At 44.4% G+C, this 19,163-nt stretch overlaps 1 protein-coding gene across 1 annotated transcript; it reads left to right on the forward strand.

The window, feature by feature from the left end:
- The first annotated feature begins 2,972 nt into the window (after nt 1–2,972).
- On the forward strand, nt 2,973–9,515 carry LOC127787565 (uncharacterized). The gene is made up of 3 exons (XM_052315627.1): nt 2,973–3,290; nt 7,919–8,400; nt 9,407–9,515. The coding sequence occupies exons 1-3, from the start codon at nt 2,973–2,975 to the stop codon at nt 9,513–9,515; spliced, it is 909 nt and encodes a 302-aa protein (XP_052171587.1).
- The last annotated feature ends 9,648 nt before the right edge of the window (nt 9,516–19,163 follow it).

Genomic DNA, 19,163 nt, shown 5'->3' on the forward strand with positions numbered 1-19,163 from the left:
TTAGCACCCTGTCAATGTACGTGCCATGGGAGAGTGCTAGCAACCTCCTACATCTAGGGAAGGGATTACGGAGAGAATCCACCTCTAGATAATGAACCAGTTCATGAGCCCATACATGTCATCTTGGTCGGTGAAACTATGGCAGGGGACTCCTCATATTCCATCAAGACAAGCCATTAAAGGACATGCCCTTAGAAGAACGCAGTCATCCACCATTAATACCATCAAAGAGAAAACTGGGAGCAAAATTCAGACACATTGAAGAGAGCCTATGTTAAAGAACGAGAAACTAAACATTTCGTGCTTAGAGGCAACAATAAGACCCAAAATGAAACAGTGGATGTACTCACTTATTTCAAAAAATGTAAGCGTTTTCATCACACATTGCTTTGTGAAAGTTTGTTTGCTATGCTCTGCTTATAGGAAAAATCAACTCAAGCCCGTTGCTCCGCTCATGACCCGGCAACGAGAGAAAAATAAACTCAAGCCCATTGCCCCGCTCACGACCCGGCAACAAGGGAAAAATAAACTCAAACCCGTTGTCCTGCTTATAACCCGGCAACGAGGTAAAAGTACATTCAAACCCATTGCCCCGCTCATGGCCCGACAATGAGGTCAAAGTACATTCAAACCCGTTATCTCACTTATAGCCTGGCAACGAGGTAAAAGTATATTCAAGCCTGTTGTCCCACTTATAGTCCGGCAACGAGGTAAAAGTACATTCAAACCCATTGCCCCGCTCATGGCCCGGCAATGAGGGAAAAATAAACTCAACCCCATTGTCCCGCTTATAACCCGGCAACGAGGTAAATGTACATTCAAACCCATTGCCCCGCTCACAGCCCGGCAATGAGGTAAAAGTACATTCAAGCCCGTTGTCCCACTTATAGCCCAGCAATGAGGTAAAAGTACATTCAAACCCATTGTCCCGCTGATGGCCCAGCAATGAGGTAAAAGTACATTCAAACCCATTGCCCCGCTCACGGCCCAGCAATGAGGTAAAAGTACATTCAAGCCTGTTGCCCTGCTCACAACCCGGGAACGAGGGAAAAATGAACTCAAACCTATTGTCCTGGTCACCGCCCGACAACAAGGGAAAAGAAAGTGAAAATTTACTATCCTATGCACAACACCATAACTGGGAGTAGAATCAAACTCATTGTTCGGTGCACAGTTAGACATCTATGGAAAGCAAACTTACTAGTATATCTACCTTATACTTCTGCAAAGGAATTGAAAATCACTAGTGCCCAGAAATTTAAAAGCACGTTGTGCAAACAAGCTCGAGAGGATGTGTAGAAGATGAAACAGCTAAAAGAGAAGTAATGTTCAAAAGTTTACAGGACAAGATACTCTTTCACCCGAACCTTCCAGCTAAAAGAGTAGGGAGCAATTGATATGCCCTGCAAACTTGGAGTATTACAAGACCTAAAAGAATTGTGAGACATGAACATGAAGCCCAAAGGCCCAACGGGTTGTAGGAGGTCAAGGAAATAAGCCGAAGGAACAAGAGGTCGAGCAGAGACCAAGTGGGGAGGGCCCACTCGGTTATGCCAAGTGGGTACGACACTGCTTTGGTTTCTCAAGCATAACTTTCTCATATGAACTTCGATTGAGGTGATTCAAAGTCCTATGCAAAGATAAGATAATTATATACAACTTTTATGTTTTAAGTTTTAAGTGATTCGAGCGGAATCAAGGTGTAAATTGGGCATGAAGTTGATGCACCTGCACTATCAAAGCTCGGAGTCAAGTATTGAAGGAAGATGGATCCGAACCAAGACAAAAACCAAAAAGAAGGCATGAATGAGTGGCCCCCCACTCGGCCATGAATGAGTGGCCCCCCACTCGGTTATGACCAAGTGGCCCCTCACTCAGTCATGGGGAGATCAATTTCCCACAACTTTTCTTAACCCCACTCGGTTATGCCGAGTGGGTATGACACTGCCTTAGTTTTTCGGCCATAACTTTCTCATATGAGCTCCGATTGAACTGATTCAAAGTCCTATGGAAAGCTAAGATAATTATCTACCACTTTAATGTTTTGTGTTTTGAGATATTCAAGATGAATAAAGGAGTAAATTGGGCTTGAATTTGAGATATGGGAACCACTCAAAACCGAGCCAAGGAAAAGGGCAAAAGAAGGCATGATCGGGTGGCCCCCCACTCGGTCATGACCGAGTGACCCCGTACTCGGTCATGGTCGAGTGGGCTTGGTCCAATCTCTCCTCTTTTCCCTCTCGGATGGGCCACGAAATCATCAAAATGGGCCGCGAGATTCTTGCCCTAATTCTCGCACGTCTTCTCTCTCTCCTCCGCTATAAATATGAGACCATGCCTCCATCACAAGGTACGTAATTTTGAGTAATTGAAGTACAATTTTCTCATTTTCTCTCGAGATCTGACTCAAGCATCGGAGAGTTTGCGCAGGGACACCCACCCGCTTCCTAACGGTGCTCTCGTTTTGTAGGCCACTCGTTATCTACAGGCTACTCGTCATCAAGGCCACTCGTCACCAAGGCCACTCGTCACTAAGGCCACTCGGTTACCAAGGCACTCGTCATCAAGGCCACTCATCACCAAAGCCACTCCTCACCAAGGCCACTCCTCACTAAGGCCACTCGTCACCAAGGCCACTCATCACCAAGGCCAATCGTCATCAAGGCCACTCGTCACCAAGGCCACTCGTCATCAAGGCCACTCGTCAACAAGGCCACTCGTTCACCAAGGCCACTCGGTCATTTTAGGCCACCAGATCATTTTGGGCCACCAGATCATCAGCTTACTAGATCATTTTGGGCTACCAGATCATTTTGGGCCACCAGATCTAATTGCTTGTCAAGATTTTCATCAGCAAAGACACGACTACCAAGACTCTTGTGTCTATCCGCAATTAAAAATAGATTGTTGTATTTTGGTAATAACAATTGGCGTCGTCTGTGGGAAATGCAAGACAAAAAGTCAACTTAAGAATGGCAAACATCCGTGGACACAGACGAACTCTCTCTCAAGGCATTGAAACAAGCCTGCCACCGCAGAACTCTCAGCAACAAGGAGCTCCTCCTCCCCCTCATAATGCTCAAACACAAGGAGGTGATCCCTCCGTTTCTCCAAACCAGCAGATGGGGAATCAACCAATCCCACCTCCACCTAACATCGGCTCAGGATCACTCCCTGCTGATCAAGCTGGGACCTCACGACAACCACCACGTACGGTCCCGTGGGAAGAGTATGAAGCATTGAGACAACAACACGTTGAAGGCGTGCAAGCACTTCGAGACATGGCTGGAGTACTCCAAAGTATGATGCCTGGAGGGACGTTGCCTGGTACTCTGAAAAAGTTTATGCCTAAGCTCGAGGTGGGAGTTGATTCCTATCAAGAAGCTACTCTCGATTCTCATTCTCGATCTACGCCTCGACGGGAGGATAGGCCCAAATCGCCACCACCAAGAAGGAACCCTCATTCCGTGCCCCAAAGAAATGAAAACCCAAGAATGGAAACCAGAACCAGAAGCCCTTAAAGGCGAAGGTATCATGAAACAGTAGCCGACACGCCAACAAGACATGATAACCAAACAGCAGCAAGTATACGAGATGACATGAAAAGGTTAGTTGAAGAAGTACTTGAATGAAAGAAATTGATCCCAGCCACGGAGGTGCAACAACGTAGAAAATGTCTATTTACTATAGATTTATTGGAGAAGCCACTGCCTAGAAAATTCAAGATGCCTCAAATCGCCCCCTATTCCGGCAAGGATGATCCCTATGATCACATTCAAAGCTATAAGTCGTTGATGATATTGCACGGATGGGACGATGACATAATGTGCCGAGCTTTCTCCTTAACTCTATCAGGGCATGCCGGGACATGGTTCAACAATTTACCTGAGGCCTTTATCTCTTCATTCGGTCAGCTCATAATGGAATTTGTTAAGGCATTTATGATTAATAGTCGAAGAAAAAAGGACGCCACATACTTGATTAGTATTCGACAGGGGAACAAAGAAACTCTACGTCAGTATGTGGATAGATTTCGGAACGCCAGGCAGGTTAGGGGATCAGATATACCTCAGCCCCAGTTCCACCATTACACCAAACTTCTCCAACCTCGGTCAACCATACTTGCAGCCATCAAAGGGTCAGCTCTCATTAGACTCCTAAAACAGGTTGCCCATTGCATGGGGAAGAATAGAGAATAATATTGTAGATATCACAGAACCCGTGGTCATTGCATTGACCAGTGTCGGGAGTTAAGATATCAGATTGAGATGCTAGTTCGTGAAGGACATCTTCAAAGGTACGTACAGGTCAAAGATAGTGAGCCTCGAAGAGGAGAAGATAGACAAGAAGAGGGGGGGAGATTAAATCAGAGATGTCAAGAGAGAGGAAGGGATTACGGAGAGAATCCACCTCTAGACAATGAACCAGTTCATGAGCCCATACATGTTATCTTAATCGGTGAAACTATGACAGGGGACTCCTCATATTACAACAAGACAAGCCACAAAACGACATGCCCTTAGAAGAATGCAGTCATCCACCATTAATGCCATCAAAGAGAAAACTAGGAGCAAAATTCAGACACATTGAAGAGAGCCTATGTTAAACAACGAGAAACTAAACATTTCGTGCTCAGAGGCAACAATAAGACCCAAAATGAAACAGTGGATGTACTCACGCATTTCAAAAAATGTAAGCGTTTTCATCACACATTGCTTTGTGAAAGTTTGTTTGTTATGCTCTGTTTATAGGAAAATTCAACTCAAGCCTGTTGCCCCGCTCACAACCCTGCAACTAGGGAAAAATAAACTCAAGCCCGTTGCCCTGCTCACGGCCCGACAATGAGGGAAAAATAAACTCAAGTCCGTTGTCCTGCTTATAGCCCGGTAACGAGGTAAAAGTACATTCAAACCCATTACCTCGCTCACAGACTGACAATGAGATAAAAGTACATTCAAGCCCGTTGTCTCGCTTATAACTCGACAACAAGGTAAAAGTACATTCAAACCCATTGCCCCGCTTATGGCCCGGCAATGAGGTCAAAGTACATTCAAACCCGTTATCCCGCTTATAGCCTGGCAACGACGTAAAAGTACATTCAAGCCCGTTGTTCCACTTATAGTCCGGTAACGAGGTAAAAGTATATTCAAACCCATTGCCCCACTCATGGCCTGACAATGAGGAAAAAATAAACTCAAGCCCGTTGTCCCGCTTATAGCTCGGCAACGAGGTAAATGTACATTCAAACCCATTGCCCCGCTCACAGCCCGGCAATGAGGTAAAAGTACATTCAAGCCCGTTGTCCCACTTATAGCCTGGCAACGAGGTAAAAGTACATTCAAACCCATTGCCCCGCTGAGGGCCCGGCAATGAGGTAAAAGTACATTCAAACCCATTGCCCCACTCATGGCCCGGCAATGAGGTAAAAGTACATTCAAGCCTGTTGCCCTGCTCACAGCCAGGCAACGAGGGAAAAATGAACTCAAACCTATTGTCCCGGTCACCGCCGGACAACAAGGGAAAAGAAAGTGAAAATTTACTATCCTATGCACAACACCATAACTGGGAGCAGAATCAAACTCATTGTTCGGTGCACAGTTAGACATCTATGGAAAGCGAACTTACTAGTATATCTACCTTGTACTTTTGCAAAGGAATTGAAAATCACTAGAGCCCAGAAATTTAAAAGCACGGTGTGAAAACAAGCTCGAGAGGATGTGTAGAAGATGAAACAACTAAAAGAAAAGTAATGTTCAAAAGTTTACAGGACAAGATACTCTTTCACCCGAACCTTCAAGCTAAAAGAGTAGGGAACAATTGATATGCCCTGGAAACTTGGAGTATTACAAGACCTAAAAAAATTGTGACACACGGACATGAAGCCCAAAGGCCCAACGGGTTGTAGGAGGTCAAGGAAATAAGCCGAAGGAACAAGAGGTCGAGCAGAGACCAAGTGGGGAGGGCCCACTCGATTATGCCAAGTTGGTAATAACATTCTCATATGAACTCCAATTGAGGTGATTCAAAGTCCTATGGAAAGATAAGATAATTATATACAACTTTTATGTTTTAAGATTTAAGAGATTCAAGCTGAATCAAGGTGTAAATTGGACATGAAGTTGATGCACCTGCACTATCAAAGCTCGGAGTCAAGTATTGAAGGAAGATGGATCCGAACCAAGACAAAAGCCAAAAAGAAGGCATGAACGAGTGGCCCCTTACTCGGACATGACCGAGTGGCCCCCCACTCAGTTATGACCGAGTGGCCCCTCGCTCGGTCATGGGGAGATCAATTTCCCATAACTTTTCATGACCCCACTCGGCGGGTACGACACTACCTTAGTTTTTCGGCCATAACTTTCTCGTACGAGCTCCGATTGAGCTGATTCAAAGTCCTATGGAAAGATAAGATAATTATATACAACTTTATGTTTTAAGATTTAAGAGATTCGAGCTGAATCAAGGTGTAAATTTGGCATAAAGTTGATGCACCTGCACTATCAAAGCTCGGAGTCAAGTATTGAAGGAAGATGGATCCGAACCAAGACAAAAGCCAAAAAGAAGGCATGAACGAGTGGCCCCCTACTCGGCCATGACCGAGTGGCCCCCCACTCAGTTATGACCGAGTGGCCCCTCGCTCGGTCATGGGGAGATCAATTTCCCACAACTTTTCATGACCCCACTCGGCTATACGACACTACCTTAGTTTTTCGGCCATAACTTTCTCATACGAGCTCCGATTGAGCTGATTCAAAGTCCTATGAAAAGATACGATAATTATCTAAAACTTTGATGTTTTGTGTTTTGAGAGATTATAGTTGAATAAAGGTGTAAATTGAGCTTGAAGCTGAGATATGGGAACCACTCAAAACCGAGCCAAGGAAAAGGGCAAAAGAAGGCATGATCGGGTGGCCCCCCACTCGGTCATGACCGAGTGACCCCGTACTCGGTCATGGTCAAGTGGGCTTGGTCCAATCTCTCCTCTTTTCCCTCTTAGATGGGCCACGAAATCATCGAAATGGGCCACGAGATTCTCGCCCCAATTCTCGCACGTCTTCTCTCTCTCCTCCGCTATAAATATGAGACCATGCCTCCATCACAAGGTACGCAATTTTGAGTAATTGAAGTACAATTTTCTCATTTTCTCTCGAGATCTAACTCAAGCATCGGAGAGTTTGCGCGGGGACGCCCACCCGTGTCCTAATGGTGCTCTTGTTTTGTAGGCCACTCGATCACCAAAGCCACTCGTCATCTCCAGGCCACTCGTCATCTTCAGGCCACTCGTCATCAAGGCCACTCGTCACCAAGGCCACTCGTCATCTTCAGGCCACTCGTCATCAAAGCCACTCGTCACCAAGGCCACTCGTCACTAAGGCCACTCGGTTACCAAGGCCACTCGTCATCTTCAGGCCACTCGTCATCAAGGCCACTCATCACCAAGGCCATTCATCACCAAGGCCACTCGTCACCAAGGGTACTCGTCACCAAGGCCACTCATCACTAAGGCCACTCGTCACCAAGGCCAGTCGTCATCAAGGCCACTCGTCACTAAGGCCACTCGTCACTAAGGCTACTCGGTCACCAAGGCCACTCATCATCTTTAGGCCACTCGTCATCAAAGCCACTCGTCTCCAAGGCCACTCGGTCATTTTAGGCCACCAGATCATCAGCCTACCAGATCATTTTAGGCCACCAGATCCAATTGCTTGTCAAGATTCTCATCAGCAAAGACATGACTACCATGACTCTTGTGTCTATCTGCAGTTAAAAATAGATTGTTGTATTTTGGCAACAACAATTGGCGCCGTCTAGGGGAAACGCAAGATGAAAAGTCAACTTAAGAATGGCAAACACCCGTGGACATCGACGAACTCTCTCTCAAGGCATTGAAACACGCTCGCCACCCCGGAACTCTCAGCAACAAGTAGCTCCTCCTCCCCCTCATAATGCTCAAACACAAGGAGGTGATCGCTCTGTTTCTCCAAACCAGCAGATGGGGAATCAACCAATCCCACCTCCACCTAACATCGGCTCAGGATCACTCCCTGCTGATCAAGCTGGGACCTCACGACAACCACCACGTACGGTCCCGTGGGAAGAGTATGAAGCATTGAGACAACAACACGTTGAAGGCGTGCAAGCACTTCGAGACATGGCTGGAGTACTCCAAAGTATGATGCTTGGAGGGACGTTGCCTGGTACTCTGAAAAAGTTTATGCCTCAGCCCGAGGTAGGAGCTGATTCCTATCAAGAAGCTACTCCCGATTCTCATTCTCGATCTACGCCTCGACGGGAGGATAGGCCCAAATCGCCACCACCAAGAAGGAACCCTCATTCCGTGCCCCAAAGAAATGAAAACCCAAGAATGGAAAACAAAACCAGAAGCCCTCAAAGGCGAAGGTATCATGAAACAATGGCCGACACGCCAACAAGACATGATAACCAAACAGCAGCAAGTATACGAGATGACATGAAAAGGGTAGTTGAAGAAGTACTTGAACGAAAGAAATTGATCCCAACCACAGAGGTGCAACAACGCAGAAAATGTCCGTTTACTATAGATTTATTGGAGAAGCCACTACCTAGAAAATTCAAGATGCCTTAAATCGTCCCCTATTCGGGCAAGGATGATCCCTATGATCACATTCAAAGCTATGAGTTGTTGATGATATTGCACGGATGGGACGATGACATAATGTGCCGAGCTTTCTCCTTAACTCTATCAGGGCATGCCGGGACATGGTTCAACAGTTTACCTGAGGCCTTTATCTCTTCATTCGGTCAGCTCAGAATGGAATTTGTTAAGGCATTTACGATTAATAGTCAAAGAAAAAAGGACGCCACATACTTGCTCAATATTCGACAGGGGAACAAAGAAACTCTACGTCAGTATGTGGATAGATTTCGGAACGCCACCCTCGAAGTTCATGATTTACCAATTGCAATGGCAGTGTCTGTTATGTTACACAGAACACGACTAACCCCCTTACAAGAATCATTATCTTTGGACCCACCAATTTCCCTAGAAGATTTGTTTACTAGAGCAAATAAATACGTGCTCCATACGGAAGTTATGAGAGCTATAGGTGGGAATGAGGGTAGAGAGTGAAAAAGGAAGGAAAGTGATGTTAAAGAGGACTCTAGACGGGTTAGGGGATCAGATATACCTCAGCCCCAGTTCCACCATTACACAAAACTTCTCCAACCTCGGTCAACCATACTTGCAACCATCGAAGGGTCAGGTCTCATTAGACTCCTAAAAAAGGTTGACCATCCCATGGGGAAGAATAGAGAAGAATATTGTAGATATCACAGAACCCGTGGTCATTGCACTGACTAGTGTCGGGAGTTAAGAGATCAGATTGAGATGCTAGTTCATGAAGGACATCTTCAAAGGTACGTACAGGTCAAAGATAATGAGCCTCGAAGATGAGAAGATAGATAGGAAGAGCGGGGGAGATCAAATCAGAGATGTCAAGAGAGAGAAAGGGATTAGGGAGAGAATCCACCTCTAGACAATGAACCAGTTCATGAGCCCATACATGTCATCTTGGTCGGTGAAACTATGGTAGGGGACTACTCATATTCCATCAAGACAAGCCACAAAAGGACATGACCTTAGAAGAACGCAGTCATCCACCATTAATGCCATCAAAGAGAAATCTGGGAGCAAAATTCAGACACATTGAAGAGAGCCTATGTTAAAGAACGAGAAACTAAACATTACGTGCTTAGAGGCAACAATAAGATCCAAAATGAAACAGTGGATGTACTCACTTATTTCAAAAAATGTAAGCGTTTTCATCACACATTGCTTTGTGAAAGTTTGTTTGCTATGCTCTGCTTACAGGAAAAATCAACTAAAGCCCGTTGGCCCGCTCACGGCCCGGCAACGAGGGAAAAATAAACTCAAGCCCGTTGCCCCGCTCACGGCCCGGCAACGATGGAAAAATAAACTTAAGCCCGTCGCCCCGCTCACGACCCAGCAATGAGGGAAAAATAAACTCAAGCCCGTTGTCTTGCTTATAGCCCGACAATGAGGTAAAAGTACATTCAAACCCATTACCCCTCTCACAGCCTGGCAATGAGGTAAAAGTACATTTAAGCCCGTTGTCCCGCTTATAGCCCGACAACGAGGTAAAAGTACATTCAAACCCATTGCCCCGCTCATGGCTCGGCAATGAGGTCAAAGTACATTCAAACCCGTTGTCCCGCTTATAGCTTGGCAACGACGTAAAAGTACATTCAAGCTCGTTGTCCCACTTATAGTCCGGCAACGAGGTAAAAGTACATTCAAACCCATTACCCCACTCATGGACCAGCAATGAGGGAAAAATAAACTCAAGCCCGTTGTCCCGCTTATAGCTCGGCAACGAGGTAAATGTACATTCAAACCCATTGCCCCGCTCACAGCCCGGCAATGAGGTAAAAGTACATTCAAGCCCGTTGTCCCACTTATAGGCCGGCAACGAGATAAAAGTACATTCAAACCCATTGCCCCGCTAATGGCCCGACAATGAGGTAAAATTATATTCAAACCCATTGCCCCGCTCACGGCCCAGCAAGGAGGTAAAAGTACATTGAAGTCTGTTGCCCTGCTCATAACCCAGCAACGAGGGAAAAATGAACTCAAACCTATTGTCCTGGTCACCGCCCGACAATAAGGGAAAAGAAAGTGAAAATTTACTATCCTATGCAAAACACCATAACTGGGAGCAGAATCAAACTCATTGTTTGGTGCACAGTTAGACATCTATGGAAAGCGAACTTACCAGTATATCTACCTTATACTTCTGCAAAGGAATTGAAAATCACTAGAGCCCAGAAATTTAAAAGCACGGTGTGCAAACAAGCTCCAGAGGATGTGTAGAAGATGAAATAGCTAAAAGAGAAGTAATGTTCAAAAGTTTACAGGACAAGATACTCTTTCCCCCGAACCTTCCAGCTAAAAGAGTAAGGAGCAATTGATATGCCCTGCAAACTTGGAGTATTACAGGACCTAAAAAAATTGTGAGACATGGAAATGAAGCCCAAAGGGTTGTAGGAGGTCAAGGAAATAAGCTGAAGGAATAAGAGGTTGAGCATAGACCAAGTGGGGAGGGCCCACTCGGTTATGCCAAGTGGGTACAACACTGCTTTGGTTTCTCCATCATAACGTTCTCATATCAACTCCGATTGAGGTGATTCAAAGTCCTATGGAAAGATAAGATAATTATATACAACTTTTATGTTTTAAGTTTTAAGTTATTCGACCTGAATCAAGGCATAAATTGGGCATGAATTTGATGCACCTGCACTATCAAAGCTAAAGTCAAGTATTGAAGAAAGATGGATCCGAACCAAGACAAAAGCCAAAAAGAAGGCATGAACGAGTGGCCCCCCAATCGGCCATGATCGAGTGGCCCCCCAATCGGTTATGACCGAGTGGCCCTTCACTTGGTCATGGGGAGATCAATTTCCCACAACTTTTCACGATCCCACTCGATTATGCCGAGTGGGTACGACACGACCTTAGTTTTTCGGCCATAACTTTCTCATACAAGCTCCTATTGAGTGGATTCAAATTCCTATAGAAATCTTAGATAATTATCTACAACTTTTATGTTTTGTGTTTTGAGAGATTCGAGTTTAATAAAGGTGTAAATTGGGCTTGAAGTTGAGATATGGGAACCACTCAAAACCGAGCCAAGGAAAAGGGCAAAAGAAGGCATGATCGGGTGCCCCCCCACTCGGTCATGACCGAGTGACCCTGTACTCGGTCATGGTCGAGTGGGCTTGGGCCAATCTCTCCTCTTCTCCCTCTCGGATGGGTCACAAAATCATCAAAATGGGCAGTGAGATTCTCGCCCCAATTCTCGTACGTCTTCTCTCTCTCCTCCTCTATAAATATGAGACTATGCCTCCATCACAAGGTACGCAATTTTGAGTAATTAAAGTACAATTTTCTCATTTTCTCTCGAGATCTAACTCAAGTATCGGAGAGTTTGCGCGAGGACCCCCACCCGCGTCCTAACGGTGCTCTCATTTTATAGGCCACTCGGTCAGCAAGGCTACTCGTCATTTTCAGGCTACTCGTCATCAAGGCCACTCGTCACTGTTGGAAATGTATGCCCTAAAGACACTTTTTGTTTAATTTATGGTAATGATGTTTCTTTTATTCAGTTTATGGCACATATATTATTTGTATTTAATTGTTGGAAAGGTGTCCATGCTATTAAGTAAGTGATTCATGTGATGGGTCGTTCTTCACAGTTAGGCATGAATCATGGGTACTTAATAAGCAAGAAAATATAACTCTTGATCTTTTGATAGAACTGGGCATTCTATCATGATAAGATCGTTGTGCAATAGATCCTAATGGAGGATGGCTTGCCTTAGCCAGTAAACAGTCCGTTTACTCTAATTGTACAAGCGCATTTGGAATGCGTAGAGTGGACCTGTGATAGAAGCTAATGACAAAGTACTAATTATCATGGAGCTAGTCTATCACTGCTACTACGTGGACGAGTACTCTAATACTTGAGTATTAGTTGGTGGTCTAGTGAACCTAGAGCTATATTCTTAGATTCATTGTAGGTGAGGTCTATCAAAGATCAATATCCTTTTGAGTTGGGAGTATGGTTTCTAATTAGCTAAGATAGACTAATACAAGATAGTTTCTGTGATTCACCCCCTTGTGATTGTCCAAGAATAATCGAATAATCCAGGGCCCTGGGAACGTGACTTAAGAGTGTGTGCTTCTGGGTAGCTCCCAGTGATAAGCAAGTACATTCGAGTAGTCACGGATTATTGGACTAGTGATCTAAGGATGGTAGAAGTCATTTAGAAAGGTGTTAGTACATTATTCCTTTCTAAATGATGGGTGTTACGCAGAGGGGTATTTTCGTCATTACACTAGTAGGTCAAAGACATGGCATATGCAAAATTATTCGTGGGGTCAGTGTTACCATATGGTGATAGTTGGAACACTTAGAATGACAAAATATAGCTACTAGGTAGCAGGGATATTTTGGTCATTTTAGTAGCCATGAATAATTTGTCTTTTGGTCCCCGGGGTAGCTCGATGTAACTCATGTATTTTTTAACACATTTGGCTTGTTGGATGAATTACATTGAGAGAGAATTATTTTATTCAGAATGGTCCATTGGGCTAGAATAAAATAATAGTTCATTAGGGTTTTAATTAATTAATTGGGCTAACCCAATTAGAAAATTAATTAAAAGATCTTGGCCCATTAGGGTTTGGCCCACTAGGGTTTTAACCCTAGGGTTCTCCCTATATATATCTCTCTTTAGTTGTTTTTTCGTCTAAGTCGTTTTTCATTCTTCTTCACCGAAGAGAGGCCACGAGTTCGAGTCATACTCCGGAAGATCGAAAGGGTGCGTTTGAGTTCTGATGCGACGAAGCCGAAGGCTAGCAGGACAGCCGTCGTCTCCACAACGCGAAGAAGCTCCCATCGCTCCATTCCGTCCGGTAATCCGCCGCAAAAGTAAGTCTCCTAGATTCTTATCAATACGAGGAACGGTTTTGATTTTAAACCGCTTCCGCTGCATGCTTTGTTTCCTCGTACATGATCCTTCAGTCACCAAGTCCACTCGTCACTAAGGCCACTTTGTCACCAAGGCCACTCGTCATCTTCAGGCCACTCGTCATCAAGGCCACTCGTCATCAAAGCCACTCATCACCAAGGCCACTCGTTCATTTTAGGCTACCAGATCATTTTGGGCCACCAGATCATCAGCCCACGAGATCATTTTGGGCCACTAGATCATCAGCCAACCATATGATTTTGAGCCACCAGATCCAATTGCTTGTCAAGATTCTCATCAACAAAGACACGACTACCAAGACTCTTGTGTCTATCCGCAATTAAAAATAGATTGTTGTATTTTGGCAACAACAGTTTTGATTGCATAGACGACCGTTATTCAATTCTTCACGTATGATTGATTGTTAGCTTGAATACCAAATCCGTAATTATTTGGCCTTTCTTGCATAAGTAGCAACTAGGGTTGATGATTATGGACAAGTTTTCATTCAATTCCTAGGGAGTACATGTGCTGAATTAAATAAACCGAGCTTGTGTGTTTATTGTTTAGATTTGATCTTGTTTCCACAAAGTTTAATGCTGCATTTGAATTAAATTCTAGAGAGCTTGTGTAATACCCGATATTACATGGTGTTGAAAATAAATAAATTTTGATTATTTCGGTAGGACCTCGGGTGGTCCGGGAAGCCGAAAGTCAGTTTCGAGAAAGTAATTAATAAAATTGCCAAATTGACGGCAGGGAGTGCCTCGGGACTTGGATGTCCAGGGAAGAGGGCAAGAGATTGACGAGCATCTCGAGGTGAGGTTTATGACGCTGAAAGCAGTCAGATCGGGAATAATTTTTGGAATAAATTCTGTATAAGCCTTAAAGGGTGCTAGTACCGAATGGCCGTAGGGGACATCCGGGAAGCTGAGAGGACCCTAGGGGTGGTCCGGGTTTGAGAATAAGGCAACCCTGAAGCGTTTTTGGGTCAAATTAAGGTCCCATGCAAGCGTAGGGACGAAATTAGCTTTATCGAGTAAAAGTCAATTATTACATTTTGAGAATTAAGGTTTTGGTGGCTTTGGGGTAATTAATTAAAATCTTGGGAGGGTCCAAGTATAATTACTAAAATCCTCAAATGCAATTATCCAAATTTCCTAAGTGAAATTATGGGAAAATTAGTGGGTTAAATATGTAATTAGTTCATATATATATATATATATATATAGGCGTGAGGAAGCTTCCTTGAAGCTTCCTTGTGTACGCCTCTGCCATTTTGAAATGGCCGAGAGGAAGCAACTAGAGAGAGAGTAATGTGCGAGGGATAGAGAGAGATAAGAGATTGAGAGAGGAGGGTCGCTCGGCCATGGCAGTAGCTGCCATGGCCAATGATGAAGTAGCGGCGGCGAGGTAGAAGAGAGCTAGGCGGCGATAGAGGCGAAGCAGCAAGGAGTGGTGGAGCGCAGTGGTGCAGAGTCGGCCAGTGGTGGCCACAGTATCTGGCAGCGTCGGGAGTAGCCATCAATGGCAGCGGCTCCACAGCTGAAGCAAGCGTCAGCCATGGCAGATGCGGGTTGCAGCGTGCAAGCGAGCTACTGGCCGTGTGTTGCTGCGACGGAGGCAGCCAGTTGATCGGGGCTGTCGAACACCGATAGATTAGATGAATGATGATTCGGATTTGCAATAGAGGTGCAACCCAAAGTCGTCTCCCAACGAACCTCTAACGGATCTGTCAAAACAAGGCTAAACGGGGGGGAAGTTTTTTTATGAAAAACAGAAAACAAGATATGCAAGAACACAATGAATCAAGATGCAATCAGTTGCAAACCAACCTTCTATCCCAGTTTTCATCGCCTTCTCAATAAACAAATTGTTTAGTTCTAATCCTCAAATCGAAAATCAGAAAAATCCTTTAACAGCAGCCAAAGATTGGAAAGAAAACCAATAAAAAGATTTCAGAAACCTCTTAGTTCAATCTATCAGTTTTGATTCCCCTTATTGCACAGATTCGAGACTGATTGTTCTTGCTTCTAGTTAAAGCCTCAACTGAGCACAAAAACCTTGGATTCTCAAACAAAGACAATGCATGCATTCATCCAACCGGCATCAACACATACACAGATTTAAGAGAGAACAGAAACAAGAGAACAATAAAGTTAAAACTAAAAACTAGATTTCCATTAAAACCAAAGACTCAAACCGGGAACAAGGATGGTATTGCAACTGATTACAGAATCCTTAGCCCTCCATCTTGACAAGAACAATGGGGAGAAGGAAATCTGGCTACTCTTTACGCCCTTCAAAAGAATCTCCTTTTTAATGGCCTCTTAAGGTGCTTAAGTAGAGCTTAAGGAGGAAACCCTAGGTTACTGCAACTTCAAAGCCGATTTCGGATAGGTTACCATGCGTTATGGGCTTCGGCCTCTTCATAATAATTGTAGATCAGGAAGATTAGATGAATTTGGGCTTTTGAATCACTTGATTTGGATATCGGACGCCCAAGATATGGCCTTTTAAAGAATCAGCATCTGTGCAGCTTTCCTAATTTGACCCAACTTCCTAGCCCCGACTTTGAAGTGCTGTTTGAAGGCCCAAACGAACTCTGATTGGAACAAACCATACCATTCCAGAAAGCCCAAGAAGTCCTCTAAAGTATCTCTGAAGACATCATCTTCATTCTGGAATTTTATCTTAGCCAAAATACTGAAGGAAGTGCAGGAGGTTAAATCTGGTAAAATTGCCCTTACTTCTCTATCTCCAATTTCCAAGATATCTCATTGCCATCAAGACGTCTCATGCCCCATCTTATGCTCCCATAGCCCTAAACCTGGAAAAATAAAGTAAAATAGTGTGAAGCCCAATTCCTATAAAATAAAAATGAAATAAAGTCAAGATGAATAAAATGACACAACTAATGTGCAAAAAGACTAAATATGAGGGCTAAATAATATGAAAATATGTGCTCTATCACCAGTAAGGATGGCCGCGATGCAGACGGAGGCAGCCGGAGGTGGTGCTGCTAGTGGCAGCGGGCGGCTGGAGGTGCTGGTCCAGGTGCTGTGCGCGCCATGGAAGAAGAAGAAGCAGGTCACGCACGCGCAGGAGAGAAGATGGAGAAGAAGAGAAGGAAAAAGAAAAGAAAAATAAAAGAAAAGAAAATTTGGAAATAAAGGAGAAAAATAAGGAAAAATCCAAAAACAATCTAGAAAAATTGGCAAAAAGTCTGGAAATTGATTTGAGACACGAGGAGCGTGTCAGAAGCTTGAAATCGGGATTTTAGGTGCGAGGTGGTGGCTCAAAAGGCATCATCGGAGTAGGCATGTTTGGATTTCTCCTCCAGATTGGTTGAGGTAAATTTATAATTTCTTTTCGAGTTAATTTCCCTTATTTGAGATAGTGATATAATGTGAAGTGTTGATTGGTTTAAACCCTCAGTTGGGGTTGTTTGGAAATTTGTTGATGAGTGGCGTTGTGGTGTGCCAAAATCATAGGCTTGGGATTAATGCCTGATGTGAGTGGGTTTTTGTGTGTGGTTGCCTCTCGGTCTGACCATGAAGGCAGTGATTCTAGAGGAACTTGAGATTCAGGCTGGAATTCATGCTGAGACAGAGATGAGGCTTCGAGCCAGGTAAGGGACGGCCCCATGTGGATGTGGCCTTGCAAGTTGGTAAATGTGTTTGATAATGTTTTTATGTTGCATTTGCATGTAGTGGTTAACACTTGGGTGATGCGAGATCTAGTGGACCTATGGTCATAAGGAGGACTATGTTGTGAGGGCTGATAGGCTAATGCCTCAAACCTTGGAGGGTTGTGAGGATGAGCGGGCCTAGCCTCATTTGCATGCATTGGTATACATAAACATGGTTATATTCATATTTACATGCATTGCACCCTTACTGAGTCTTTATGACTCATGAGGTTTTAGCTCGTGTGTAGATGTCGCAAGTCCAGATGCAAGCAGGAATGGCGCCGGGAGGCTGTTGTGGCAACTAGCTGTGTTGCCCGAATTGTGTATTTTATTACCTTTTGTACGTAGCCATGTGGTGTTATGTATGTATACCCTTGCGAGTAAATGTATGCGTTGTTGAGCGTTAAATGTATTTAGTTGTTGTAATCATCATAGTGTGATAAATGATTGTGAGATTGTTCGTTGTATACGGCTTAGTTGGAGAAGCCGAATTTCGAACTGAGTAAAGATCAGCGAGGTATGTTCTCATAAATCCCCAATACCTAGCGAAGTGTTTGTTATGCTAGCTTTGTGCTTGGGTTACCTCTAGCTTGCTATGTGGTGAGCTGAAGAGAGGTAAAGCTCACTCGGGTTTCGAGTCTTGGTCCACTGAGTTTTTCTTATTTGAGTTGGGACCGATTCCTGAGTGGAGCGAAGGGAAGGATGAAACCTAGTTCCCAATTAGGGCATTTCCTGTTGAAACATAGTCGAACCTTTCAGTTGTGGTTCGTCGGGTGAGTAATCCGGTCGATTATTTACTGGTGGCACCCATAAATGGGAACGGGTCGTTACAGTTGGTATCAGAGCATGGCTAGCTATATGAGTGGGAAAGGCTAGCGTGCTTGGGTGTTATGTAGGGTTGGTTAAGTAATTGATGTGACTGATTGCTAGAATTTTTAGTCAATAATGTCTGTGATGGCTTGGATGTAAGTCAGAATGTCTTAACTGCTGAGTTGGGGTTGAGAACGATAGTTTGTGATCTCGAGGTTTGGATGTGAGATTGATTTGATGACCTCGAAAGTCGGACATGTGGTCTGAGGACCCAAGGGATTTGGTTGAGGCATTGAGGCCTGTAATGGTTGGAATGGTATGTTTGGATAAGAAAATATCATGGGTTGAGATGATATACCCGTAAGTGGTATACGGGTCGGGGCATTGAGGAACCAGAAACCCAAGTGTGGGTGTTGGTGTCAAGAAAAACCCGAATGTGGCATTTTGAGGATATGAAGTAGATTAAAGTGTTGAAGCTCGTGTGGGGACACGAAGCTGAAGCATGACTAGTCCGAGAAAGGATTAGTGGAGCATCCTTATGTTAGGGATTTGCCGAGCATGTTTGAGGGAATAGAGTTATCCCTTCGAAGTGGTGCAATAAGGCTTGTGCACTTGAGATAGAGTGAGTTAAAGTGGAAGTTAGCTCGAGGCTCGGGGAAAGGAGTTGCCAGTGGGTTGTGTGGCGAGCCCCAGTAAGGGGGTAAGGTTAATTGCAGTACGGCTCTATGGGGTGTGTACATGTAATGCATTTGTATGTCACGGTCAGTGAAGGCATGACGTAAGTAGAATCCGGAATGACTCTGAGGGGAGTAGGGATGCTAGATATATGTGATACGATGTGATCGTATAGTTATAATGATCCCGGCGGGGATGTGCCTAGGGTATGAGTGGACCCTAGTTGGTTTCATGATGAGACAAAGTCTATCCTTGGGAATAACAGGTGTGTGGCAAGTGAACCCTAGCGGGTGTTTGTACGAAATGGAAGTCTCAAGAGAGTCGAGTTGGAACCCAGGGGAATCCAAATTGGGGATTAAAGAGTTGGTTATGTGTTGATATGCGTGTGAGAGCCATTGGGTTAGAAGTCCTAGTTGTAAGGGCCAAAAGACCGTTCATGTGATTAATGGATGAGGGG

Source organism: Diospyros lotus, chromosome 12 (genome assembly GCF_014633365.1).
Source record: "Diospyros lotus cultivar Yz01 chromosome 12, ASM1463336v1, whole genome shotgun sequence".
Lineage (NCBI taxonomy): Eukaryota > Viridiplantae > Streptophyta > Magnoliopsida > Ericales > Ebenaceae > Diospyros > Diospyros lotus.